At 42.6% G+C, this 13927-nt stretch overlaps 1 protein-coding gene across 1 annotated transcript in view; it reads right to left on the bottom strand.

Moving 5' to 3' along the window:
- Positions 1 to 13927, bottom strand: part of RDX (radixin) — a 44772-nt gene that overhangs the window by 16765 nt on the left and 14080 nt on the right. Inside the window, exons 3-4 of the mRNA XM_053456453.1 lie at positions 6916 to 6999; positions 4427 to 4522 (exon numbers count right to left, since the gene is read on the bottom strand). Of these exons, the coding sequence (XP_053312428.1) occupies positions 4427 to 4522; positions 6916 to 6999 (180 nt within the window). The remainder of the gene's footprint in view (positions 1 to 4426; positions 4523 to 6915; positions 7000 to 13927) is intronic.

The raw sequence follows: 13927 nt of genomic DNA, 5'->3' as shown, positions 1-13927 counted from the left end.
AGGGAACTGCATATCTTGCTGAAGTCATCTTGCCGAGAAGAGACATACACCGCCTTAGTGGACTTTTTCGTGCAGAAAGCACCTTGCAGGTTAGGGAATAAATACCGCTGATCTTGCTCGAAGGAAGAAAAGCTTTTCCTTCGCAGGAATCCAGGCGAAGGCCGAGGAACTCCAATCGTTGAGAAGGAACTAACTTGGACTTCTCCCAATTTAGAATCCAGCCGAGATCCTGAAGCGTCTGGACCACCCGGGAAAGGTGAGACTGAAGGAGAGTCGCTGAATGCGTGTGAATCAGCCAATCGTCTAAGTAAGGGATGACCGAAATGCCCTGACGTCTGAAATGGGCCACCACCACTGCAAGGAGTTTTGTAAACACTCTGGGGGCTGGAGACAGTCCAAATGGCAGGGCTTGAAATTGAAAATGACTGATTCTTGAACCCCAAGGAATAGCTATCCGCAGAAACTGATGATGGGAGGGATGCATAGGAACATGAAGATACGCATCCTTTAGGTCTATGGAGACCATGAAGTCCTGAAGGTTTAGAGAGTCCAGTGCTGATCTTATGGTCTCCATCTTGAACCTTAGGAAACGAAGGTGACGGTTCAGGAAACGTAGGTCTATAATGAGACGAAACCCCTTTGGTGATTTTGGAACCAAAAAGACCCGAGAATAAACTCCTTGACCCTGTTCCTGCCGGGGCACAGGAATAAGGACTTCTGTATGTACAAACTGATGGACAGCAGACAGCAGGAATCCCCGCTGTTCCAGGTTCTGAGGAAGGTGGGAGATCAAAAACCGGTCTGCAGGTTTGCTTTCGAATTGCAGTCGATAACCCTGGGATATGATGGATCTCACCCAGGAATCTTTGGTGATGAGGAACCAATAGTCCACAAAATGCCGAAGTCTTCCTCCCACTGGGATGACTGACGAGTCATGCAAAACCTTTGGGATCCTGGGCCGCTTTGGGGAAGGCGAACCTGTCGTGTCTACCTCTCTCACGATGGAATCTGCCCCGGAAGGCATGCTCCCTTGCAGGGCGAAAGAAACCGGAACCATAACCCCTGGACTGGCCTGGAAAGTATGGACGAAAGGACTGCCGCCTCCTGGAAGCAGTTCTGCGTAGAGGCATCCAATGTTTATCACCAGTCGTCTTCTCAAGCAGGGACTCCAGCTCCTCGCCAAACAGAGACCCTCCTTTAAAAGGGATATTTAGCAGTCTGTTCTTTGAGGCATTGTCAGCCCCCCAGGCTTTTAGCCATAAGGCCCGTCTGGCCGCCACCGAAAGTGCAGAGGCCCTGGCTGACATCCTGACATTTTCAACCGAGGCATCGCAGAGAAAATCCACTGCCAATTTGAGAGCAGCAATGTTCTTGAGGATAGTTTCTCTAGGCGTTTTTGCCGCAACCTCTTCCTCGATCTGTGACAGCCAGATTTTAACAGCTCGAGACACTGAGGCAGATGCTATGCCAGGTTTAAAAGCAGCAGAGGAAGCTTCAAAAGATTTCTTAACGGCTGCTTCAGCCTTCTTTTCCATCAGATCCGAGAAATGAGAGCCATCCTCCAGCGGCAAGGCAGTCTTTCTGGAAACTTTCATCACCGCGGTGTCAACCAGCGGAGTTGCACAAAATTTTTCAAAGTCCTCCTCAAACGGAAAGAGGCGTTTCACCCGCCTGGACAGGTTAACCCTCCTCTCTGGATGATTCCACTCCTGCTTAATGATGTCGGATAAGGCAGGGTGCACAGGAAAAGAAGGTGACTGCTTGGAGAAGCCGGCAAAGAAGTGATCCTTCTTAGGCGTCGCTGTTTCCTCCAAGTTCATGGCAGACTTTACCGCAGAAATGAGAGTATCAATTTCTTCCACCGGGAACAAATAGGAACTTTCCTCTCGGATTTCACCTTCCTCAGAAGAATATTCCTCCAGCTCAGGATAATCAAACTCGGAGTCAGAAAACTGCTGGTAACCCAGGAGCGATGGTTCCCGAACTGCCGGAAGATGGGAAGGAGCAGGAACCGATTGACGAAAAGCCGAAAAGGTGGACTGCATCTCCTCCTTAAGCCAGGCCAAAAACTCTCTCCCACCAGAGGCTTCCGAATCCGCAACGGACTTTAGACAGGCAGAACAGAGCTTTTTTCTTAGCATCCTGCAGAGGCCTGTGACAACCAGAACACTGCGCATGTTTAGATTTAGTTAAAGCCTTTTTTGGTCTCTCCTCAACAGAGGGAGGCTCAGAATTATCTGGAGCAGACATAATCAGACAAAATGCAACAGCACCGTCAGAAAATATATAATAACCCATTGTCAACTCACCACACCGCTTAAATAGCTCCAAAACAGGCTACAAGCTGCAACAGCAGCAAATCTGGCGCCAAAATTTTTGAATTGAAACGAAAACGAGGCTAGGAACGCATACCGGACATGCCTGGCGAACCGAGCCGGAAAAAGCAGAGACGCCATCTTTAAAAACGCTGAGACGCCGAGCCGCGGCGTCTAGGAACAGCGTACGGCAGTGGAAGCAGCGGGGAGCTGAGGGAAGGAAGCCGGACGGATCACCGCACAGCCAAGGTAAGTAAGCGCCGGGCCGCGCGGCACCAGCCACAGGCTATGGTGCAGAGACTACCCCCACCCGAGGGGGCTTAGCCCTAGGGAGAAACGGCTCAACCTAGAGCCGAATAAAATAACAAACGGGAGACGAGTCCTCCCTACCTGATGTAGGGCAGGAAAAAACACTGAGGGTGCTAGGAGGGGAGGGGCCTTTTAAATGTTTTGAGTCCTGCCCTATCTCAGGTACGGAGGAGGAGTCTCTCATAGTGTCACCTGGGATGGCAGGGAAAATTGCACACTCTGCTATATTGGAAATCTATCGAGTTGGGGGGGGCATATGATTTTGTGAACTTTTTTTGCCTCATGGAAACATGAAGTTGGCCTAATTATCGTCAACCTTGTGCTAGACTGAAATAAATATTGTGCGCACCTAATGGTCTCAAACTCCAGATGTAGAGGGCCACAAACACTCAGAATTCTGAATATCTTTGCAAATTTCCTGCCCTCTAGGCTTGGCTCTGTATCTAGATTGTAAGCTCGTTTGAGCAGGGCCCTCCTCACCTGTTGCCTCTGTAAGTCAAATTGTTATGTTACATACGACTTGTTGTGTCCTGTCCACCCATTGTACAGCGCTACAGAATTTGATGGTGCTATATAAAACAATATCTACTGTACAAATAGATGTACAGATATAAGCATACAGTGACAAGGCATGCAGAACAATCTCCGAGATCGGTCTCTGCCAAGGGTGGCTATGGGGCTCATACTGAAGGTTCTCCTGATCTGGAGAGAGCCTGTGATCACAGCCAGTTGCATCCACCAGGTGATCCAGAAGCAGCCCAGTGAAGTGAATCATATCCAGTAGCATCAATGTTCTCCTATACAATAGAATGTTCCTTTCATTCTCCTTACTGGAGGCTGAGGTAAGGCCCCCACATCAAGTGCTTTACCGCCTGGGGCATCTCACTCCCAAACTAGAGGTTTATTGAGGGGTGTACCCACTCGGTCTATCTGTATCTGCTTTATTTTATGGATTACCAAAACAAAAACAGCTTCAGCGTGTAAAGGGTGTGTAAGTCTGTGTATCATAAGGAGTATACAACAAGTGTACAAAAAAAGTAATCCTGCATCACGTGAGGCGGTGAAAGCAGAGGCAGGAAACTAATAACAAACGCCTTTACAAGTAATAGAAAGCTCTTAATCATAGGCTTGGGTCATTTTCTTGATTCCAGAGCCCCAAAAGGACATTACAGTGACTACATGGAGCTTATTATTTTTCTTTAACTAGACAAGCCTACCTTACAAGTCAACATGGTATGCTTGACTGAAGTATCATTCATGGATAGCTGTCAATCATTATTTGGAACTGACAGGGTTCATTCATTTATACAATAAGCGATTCACATACACAAGCGAGGCAAGCAGAGTTTAAGATCGAGGCGTTATGTAGCGGCTTTGCAGAATGTTTCCTAATGAAGCACACCGGAGACTGTAAGAGCTCCATTAAAGGAACGGCCAGGTTCTACTTCACCAGCGATGAAAGAAGGGGACTGGAAATAGTGCTTCTTGCAGAAAAGCTGTGTTGCGCTTAAGCGTTCTGGAAATTCTACCGTTGGAGGAGGACAGGTTACACAGCCTTTTCAAATGTTTAGATGATTAGTTGATCAATAGAAAAATGTATTCTTTCAGACTCCAGAAATAGAAATAAATAAATAAATATATATATATATTTTTTTTTTTTATATATAAAAATTTTCCCACAAGCTGCTGATCCAAAATCATAGCCAATAAACCTGAAATGAAGAAACTAATGACAAAGACGCAACAGTTAAAATCAAACATATTAAACAAAACAAAGGGAAACACACAGAACGACATAGTACCTTCTTATTTAGCTTCAGCCACGTGGAGTAACCCTTACTGTCCACATACTGAAGGCCAAAGAACCACACTTCACGAAGGCCGACTGTTTTCACCACCTGAGGATTGAGAGAATAGAAGTATTACACAGAAGTACGGCGTGCACAGCACTGGCTCTGACCGCGCAAACCTCTCATTGTACAACATCGGGAAGTTGTTGTGGTGCAGAACACCCAATTAACCCCTTAAGGACTGGGCTCATTTTTCGTTTTCTACCCTGTGGGACCGCAGCTGTTTTGACACTATTGTGGTGCTTGTGTTCAGCTGTAATTTTCTCCTCACCCATTTAGTGTACCCACATAAGTTATATATTGTTTTTTTCAGGACAAGATGGGCTTTCTTCGGATACCATTATTTTGATCGTATCATCTTATTTACTATAAAAAAAAATAAAAAAAACATGGTGAAAAATTGAAAAAAAACACATTTTATGACTTTTATTTGAAAAATCTTTTACTCACCTAAAAAGCAAGTAAAAAAACTAGCTAAATAGATTCTACTACTTCTCCTGAGTTTAGAAATACCCAATGTTTTTATGTTTTTTTGCTGTTTTTTGTAAGTTATAGGGCAATAAGTACAAGCAGCGTTTTATGATTTCCAAATCTTTTTTTAACAAATCTGGTCAGTCTGCCTCCATCTCCTCTTTGGAAGATCTTTGAAGCCAGTTAACTCAATTTAACCCCCTCAAACCATATATTTTTGAAAACTAGACACCCCAGGGTATTCCAAATGCTGTTATTTTAACCCTTTCCATGCACCAATTATAGAACTACACTTTGTCAAACTTTGTAATAGTAATTTTTTTAATTTTTTTTTCACACAAATTGTACTTTAGTTATAGATATACAGGTCCTGATATATGTCACTGTAAAACAACCCCCCAATATGTGTTCAGCAACATCTCCTGAGTACAGCGATACCCCACATGCATGGGTTTGTCAGATTGTTTGGCTGGTAAAAGGCTACTTTTGGGGCATGCGTAATCCAGGTGGTCATTTGGTCATTCTGCCTCCATCTCCTCTTTGGAATATCTTTGAAGCGGGTTAACTCAATTTAACCCATTCAAACCATATATTTTTGAAAACTAGACACCCCAGGGTATTCCAAATGCTGTTATTTTAACCCTTTCCATGCACCAATTATAGAACTACACTTTGTCAAACTTTGTAATAGTATTTTTTTATTATTTTTTTTTCAAACAAATTGTACTTTAGTTATAGATATACAGGTTCTGGTATATGCCACTGTCAAACAACCCCCCAATATGTGTTCAGGAACATCTCCTGAGTGCAGTGATACCCGACATGCATGGGTTTGTCGGGTTGTTTGAGATTTAAAATGCCACATTTGGGAAGTGCGCTTTTTTTCTCCATTTTGGTCAGTCTGTACCTATGCCCTATCTTTGAGCTTGGCCACTCCAGTTTACCCCATCAGCCATTTTTTATATATATTAGACACCCCTTGGGTATTTGAAGTGCTTTTATTTTAACTCTTTGTTGAGATTTTTGAGAAATTTTAGCACTTGCTCAAAATAATAAACTTTATTTTTTTATTTTATTTTTTTAATACTTTTTTATATTTTTTTTTACACATTTTGCAATGTACTGGATGGTTCATCTAGTGACATCACTGCATAATTATTTTTAAATGTTAGCACTTTTTTTTTTTTTTCCGAATATTTTACTAATCACATAGTGATTAGAAAGCTGGGCTCCATTGACTTGCATGGTTGAATGCAGTACCTGTATTCAACCTGCAAGTGGAGCCAGAGTTCTCTAGAGGGTCTGGAGACCGTCTAGCTAACTCTCATCTTTATTGTTTATTTTCCCGGGCCGCCGCCATCTTTCTTGATGGCGAAGATCACCGGCAGCTGCGGCTGTGACCGCTCTCCGGAGCGGTCACAGCCCATCCAAAGGTAAGTGTTTGGTGTCGCTGGATGCCTCCTGATCGAGGCATTCCAGCGACACCATTTAAGTTTAGGAGGCGATCGTCGATCGCCTCCTAAACGCTTTTAAAACGGGCGTCCGCCGCCATACAATGTATGGCGGCTGTTGACGCCCCGGGGAGGGGCCAGACATGGCCCCCGATGCCGATCTCGGCGTTACTGAATGCCTCGACATCGAGGCATTACAGTAACGCCGTTTAAGCGAAGAAAGTGATCGTTGATCACTTTCTAAGCTTATTTAATTTTATGACGGTTCAGGACCGTCAAAGGTCATTTAGCGACCTTCATGTCATGAGGGTCCTGAACCGGCAAAGGTCGCGAAGGGGTTAACTCTTATTCCAGTGTCCATGAGAAACACTTACATTCATACAAACAATATACAGACGCCATTTATCAAACAGGAGTCCGTTTCTATAGTTTCATCGATTTTTTTTTTTATTTAATTAAGGCTAATAAAAAAATATCCTGATTAATACGAGGGGGTAGCTGGTAAATCCAGTCAGTTACCTGATCGAAGAGTTGCTTGCCAGTAGTATTTGGCTGGATGGCAAATTCCAACTCTGCATCCATGGTGGTCACCCGTACATTGATCTACACAGAGAAGAAATCATGCAGAAAGGATGGATTATTATTTTTTTCATTTGTTTTCCCATTTATTCAATTTGTATAATGGAAATCATTGTGACAAAACCCATCAACTACACATAAGCTCCAGCCATCATATGCATAGAAGAGCCGAGACTTACATTTAAATAAAAGTTCAACCCGTGTAGAAATTCACCCGTTTATGCATTTGTTGGCTTTTTCTGCCCCCGGGCTACTTGCATTGCAGGAGATGCATTCAGCCGAGTAGATCTCTTATGTTCCAGCGCATTTATACCGTATACTCCCTGCCTGTCGGCTCCAGCAACGGGCTTGCGCAAGATCTCCAGGGGTCTAACAAGACTCCCTGCGCACATGCCTAGAAGACGCCCCCGGCGGTGACTTGCACAGAACGCATGTTAAAAATACCAACTAGGTACTTTAATACGTATTCTTCGGTGGTGGGGCTGTATGGGATATCATTCTGACCCTTCAAAACAGAAACCGCATCCACCCAACACCTTATTTTACATATAACGGATCCTTCTTCTTTGTAGCCACAAAACACGGGGCGGTGTGCAGCTTATCATTTGAAGCCACAGGATTATGGGGAAAAAGAAAACTGTCAGCGAGGCTCTAAGGTTAAGTTTAAAATAGTTATTTCCGTGTTTCCACCTGAGGTTTGCTGCTTTTGAACATGGATAATCAGCGTTTGGAAAAACTGGCTGTCACATCAAATTTGAGAGTCCTGCTGAAGACGGTCATGTTGCGAGACAGTCCGTCGCCAAAAGGAAATTGAAAAGCGGCACACAACGCTCAAATTTTATGCAAATGGGACTGCAGGAAAAAAAAAGAAAGCAGACTTTTGACGTCTCAGGATTTGCCTTAAGCACAGTTATTATAACAGAAAACAAACGACCAGCCGGAAATATATAAGGGGACAGTGGACAGCAGATGGGCCTAAAAAACGCCTCCTTTCGGCTTCAGGCTCTCTCTCGTCTACATATATATCAGTCACATTTAACACCACAGCCGTTCAGCGGAGAAACTCAGTTTTATTGAAGAATCCATATTTATGTACATAGTACTTTAACGTGTACTCTTCTTTTGAGAAGCACCCAAACACACATTCTATACCGAGCGGCAACCTGTCCATTCACACCACCAGAATTAGCACAAAAATGGTGATTAAATTCCTCGGTGGTCATTACCATCACCTTTCTAATACCAAGAAGTCACATAAGTACAAAACCACTTTGGCACTTTGCTGTGATTTGGGGGTTGTTATTTCTTTTTTAGGTAATAAAATAAAAATATAATCAGTAAGCCTACATTATTACACCTGACTGCAGATACTCAACCCACGGCATCAGATATTAAGGTGTTATAAACGATGCCAGGATTAGTGCGCACCACCGGGGCCCCTCGGGCTCCACGCTCTTCCACGAGGTAACTAAAAATGGTGAACTTAATAAAAATGCTTGCGTTTGGAACAAATGCTGGCGGTCTACATCCCCATTCCCCTCACACTCACTCATATATGCATGATGTGTGTGCTATTATATAACGTATAATCACCTACAGCGCTATGAAACGTAATGAATGGCAAACACCTGTTCCAAGTGCTTGATGAAGAATGTATAATCTCTCATATATCATATATGTAATATTTTTACTTTGGCCGAGGAAGCTTTGTAAAGCAAGTTGCTGCCATGGGCTATATCCTCCAAACATTTAGTTAGCTTGGAAACTACAGTTCCAAAATATAATAAATAAAAAAGGCATTAATCACTTCCACTAAACACAGTACTATTATTAGCTGCAGCGCGTCCTAAGAGGGATAACCCTTTAACTGCTAGGAAGCCTCAACATTGTTAGAATTGCTTTCAACTGCGGGATTAATGTCAACAGCTACACACGACGGAATCGTTTAACAGTCGCGATGACTAAAGGCCATCTGTCAGCCATCATCCACTCGGCCTGGTCATAGTCCCTCAGACGTCCGACGCTCCAGGTGGAAAAAAACAATGGTGAAAAGATGCAAAGGAAAGTAAGAAAACGATAAAACAAACGAAAGTACGAGATAAAACCAGACACAGCTGTCCCCATCCCCGGTTCATTCATCCTCTGAGCGGTCTGGCCAGGATGCCAGCGAGAATGAATACTAAAACCTATTAAATTCCAAATACTGAAATACATATTAAACACAGGAAACAAAAATCTATCTTTATTTAGCAGAACTTGCCCATAATTTCCCAAAACACACAGATTACAAGAGCGGAAGGCCTTTATTATTTCACATTCATCCCATAACCCTGTGCATTACCGACGGTCAAACAAACCGTAAAGGTTTTTAACGATTGCGTTCCGTCCGACGATTTAGATATTAAAGACACAATAAAAATACTACTAACTAGAGTCACGCTTTCTTTAGTGTAAAAAACACTAGTACCTTTAACTTTATCATCCTAAAAAATCAAAACTAAATGTAATTAAATATTCTGAATAACTAAAATCATGACGAGGAAAAAATGCATTATTTATCGTCCAAAACAGTCTCTCAGCCATTCTGAAAAGAACCGGATCAATGTTCTCATAATGTCTCTGTATGAAGCTTAGAAATGTGTTAAATCGCTCCCGTTCGGTTAGAATATGGCAGAGGAATATAAAATAGGAATACGTTTGGATTCTTCATGAGTTCCTTTCACGGTGAAGTCATTTACGGAAGCGAGATGAAGTGCGCACGAGGGAGATTCATAGTTTGCATGTTTAAAGAGCGTGTTTCAAGTAACCAAATGTAGTCAAACTAATTGTCTTAAGTCCCTGGCAGGATTGTCTCGTTAATATTGTATGAAGTGCTGCTTAAGGTTAGCCGCACAGTGGACAGAACTCATATTAACCCATGTGCTTCCAAAATTATAGAGCCGAGTGACGCTTATGTTATGTAGCGTGTATGTATGTGCATATGTATAGTAGGGCTGCAACAACTAATCGATAAAATCGATAATAATCGATAATGAAATTCGTTGGCAACGAATTTCATTATCGATTAGTTGAATCGATTATTATCGATTATAAAATGAGGGTTTTTTCAGAGCAAACGCTCTGAAAAATCCCCCTCATTATATAATCCGTTTAGTCTGACTCACCGTCTCACAGCAGCAGCTCCTACTTACTCCCCCTCCCTGTAATCACTGTGACAACTGGCCCCGCCCCTTCCTTCTCCAGGCCAGAACCACATGGCTGTGACACTCATCTAACTGTAAGTATATGTATATATATGTATATGTGTATATATATGTATATATATATATATATATAATATGTGTATGTGTGTATATATATATATATATATATATATATATATATATAATATGTGTATGTGTGTATATATATATATATATATATATATATATATATATATAATATATATATATATATAAATATGTATGTAATATATATATATATTTGGGCTACTGAAAGTTAGGGGAGGTGGGGGTTAATTTAGGGGCAGTTATGGTTAGTGGGGTGTTTAGGGTTAATTTAGGGGCAGTTATGTTAATAGGGTGTTTAGGGTTAATTTACGAGCAGCTGTGGTTAATGGGGTGTTGGGGTTAATTTGAGGCAGTTGTGGTTAATGGTGTGTTTAGGGTTAATTTAGGGGATGCTGTGGTTGATGGGGTCTTTAGGGTTAATTTAGGGGATGCTGTGGTTAAGGGGGTGTTAAGGGTTAATTTAGGGGCAGTTATGGTTAATGGGGAGTTTAGGGTTAATTTAGGGGAATCTAAATCCTGGGGGCAGTGAAGTGACATATCTGGGGGTATAAGGCATATACAGTATATAAGGCATATGTGGGGAGGGCAGTGTGGCATGTCTGGGGAGGACGGAGTGGTGTATCAGGGTGTATAAGGCATATCTGGGGGTAGAGTGGCATATCTGGGGGTAGAGAAGTGGCATGTCTGGGAGGCAGGGTGGCATGTCTGGGGAGGATGGAGTGGGGTATCAGGGGATATAAGGCGTATCAGGCACAGTGGCAGATGTGGGAGGCAGCGTGGAGTGGCAGATGTGGGAGGCAGCGTGGCATATGTGGGAGGCATTGTGGAGTGGCAGATGTGGGAGGCAGCATGGCGTGGCATATGTGGGGAGGGCAGGGTGGCATGTCTGGGGAGGATGGAGTGGTGTTTCAGGGGGTATAAGGCGTATCAGGCACAGTGGCATGTGGGGGGTAGAGTGGAGTGGCAGATGTGGGAGGCAGCGTGGCGTGGCAGATGTGGGAGGCAGCATGGCGTGGCAGATGTGGGAGGCAGCGTGGAGTGGCATATGTGGGAGACAGCGTGGAATGGCATATGTGGAGTGGCAGATGTGGGAGGCAGCGTGGAGTGCTGTGGTAGGCAGCGTGGCATATGTGGGGGGGCAGCATGGCATGTCTGGGAGGCAGCGTAGCAAGCCTGGGCTCAAATGTGCATATATTGGGGGGCTGGTTGGGAAATAAAGACAAGAAATGCATTTTATCAAAGTTTTTTTATTCTGCTGTTTGTATTTAACACCATTTGTTTAGTAAATTATTTTAAATAAATGAAAAATTTAAATTCTTTTTTTTTATCCGATTAATCGATTAATCGAAAAAATAATCGGCCAACTAATCGATTATTAAAATAATCGTTAGTTGCAGCCCTAATGTATAGTGTTGGTAGTGCCAGAGTCAGTATGTCTACTATATTGTAGTGCCAGATTTATAGCGTGTATGTGCGTGTTTTATATATTTATAGCGTAAGCCAGCGTGTGCATGTGTATGAGAGTGTGATGTTGGGGTGCATGCTGCTGTGTATGTTACAATATGGTATTAGCATGAGAGTATGTCAGCATATAGTGTTAGCATGAGTGTATATGAGCGAATGATGTTACAGGTACATAACCCAATCTATAATGGATGAAGCAGTCATCTATAGAGCAGATAAAAGCACTGGCGTTTTCAGTCATTGTTTTGTGCATGCGTGTTGGCAAATATGAGAGGAAAGGTCTTGCCAGACACTCGGTTTGGTTTCAGTGTGATTTAGATCCAGATCTTATCTTTATTAGCTTTTGGATAAAAAGCAGCGCATGCTTCATGGGAAGCAACACAAAGCTGAGAAAAGGATAATGTTATATGGGGGGCATAAGGCTTTTCTGGAGGCAGAGTGCCCCATGATATGCCTTTTAACCCTCTTTATGCCACTCTGCCTCCAGAAATGCCTTATACCCCCTATATGCCACTCTGTCCCATGATATGCCTTTTTACCCCCTATATGCCAGAGTAGTATATAGGGGTATAAGGCATTTCTGGAGGTAGAGTGGCATATAGGGGGTTAAAAGGCATATCATGGCATATAAGGGGTATAAGGCATTTCTGGGGGCAGATGTGCATAACTGGGGGGCCAGGTTGGCAAAAACAAAAAAATACTTCTCAAATCATAGCTTTTATTAAATATGAAAAAATGTTTACACGAATTAATAGAGAAATAAAAGTTTTACAAGAATATCGTGAATAATAATGTGATCGCTGTTTTGTTCCACTGAATAAAATGGAACTTTTTCATCTAAAAAGGTTCGCAGTAGCAAATGTTTTGATTCCATTCTGTGTAATGTATTTCATTTATTAGGGCCTTTTAACACTTTTGCTTCCTGGCATTGTAATACAAATAATGTGATAAAAAGAAGGTTTTATAGTTATTTGTATGGCAAATAGTGTGACTCGAGATAAACGACCGCGAGATAAAACGATATGGGGCTGCTCTCCAAACGTTTCCAGGGCTGCTTTTCATTCCCAGTCCGGCCCTGGGAGTGGGCACAGAAGCGCTCCACATGTTCTCCAGTTTGGAGGGCTGAGCTCAGTTTCCAGAATGCATTAATAAATCAGTAAAATGACTCAAGAAATCTTCCCTCGATTAACCGCCCATTAAAAGAGAAAACTCAGACTCATGTTATCATTTCTAAATTATTCTAATTCTGCAATCAGTATTAATTTCTATTTGCCGCGTCTCCTCTGTAGAATCCGATTACCAAGCCAAGTAATTGTAACACGTTGGCTTTGCTCTTGTTTTAGCGGTTGGAGCACAAACTCCTCGTGATTCATCCGTAAAGTTAGCAAGAAAACCTGTAAACCGAGCAGCAATTTACAGCATAACGCTGCAGCAAAATAGCAGCTTCCATGAATCGCACCTAAGAAAAAAAAGAAACCGTTCTCATCAGCCCCACAAACACCTCCAGCTCTGGCACTTTGACACCACCGAAAGTCATAAAAGCATTGCCTTGATGACGCATACAAAAAGCCAGCATCCGTGTTCCTTCATTACCAGGAACAGATGAAAAGGACTCCGGAGCCAAATAAATCAATTTTGGGATACAGGGGAAAGGAGGTTTCCAGGTAAAATACTTTAATAGGCTTCACTAACTTTCTTTACTTAAATATCAATATACCAACCACGAGCGCATCTCAGTCTCAATTAACTCTGTGGCGTTTTGAATGGGTAATGCAGATTTGCAAATGTGGCCAAAGTAACTTCATCCCGAAGTGCAGTAGCCATTTGCTTACTGTTACTATCCACGTGTGCGAGTATCTGTTTTGGCAACGACATCAGAAAGCAACATAATCACTGAATTACTGATTTGTTTCTTTTTAAGATCAAAGCGCAGACAAGAATACTCTTTCATTTATCCATTTACTAATTTTCTATATTGATTTGTCCGTGATACATACACACACGTACGTATACATACATACAAATCTTGGGCTCTCCATAACGCTAAATACCGGCCCTGGTCATTTGTTTACCAGAATTATTTTTTAAAAATCATGCTTTAAGGTAAACTGGGCTAATGAAAAGCTCTATTTTTGTCTATCCCAGCGATGTCAGCAGCCCTTCATATCAGGATATGCAGAGAGCGTAGCAGGTGCCAT

Source organism: Spea bombifrons, chromosome 2, assembly GCF_027358695.1.
Source record: "Spea bombifrons isolate aSpeBom1 chromosome 2, aSpeBom1.2.pri, whole genome shotgun sequence".
Lineage (NCBI taxonomy): Eukaryota > Metazoa > Chordata > Amphibia > Anura > Pelobatidae > Spea > Spea bombifrons.
Note: the sequence above shows the minus strand (reverse complement) of the source record. Positions and strands in the feature narration are given on the sequence as shown.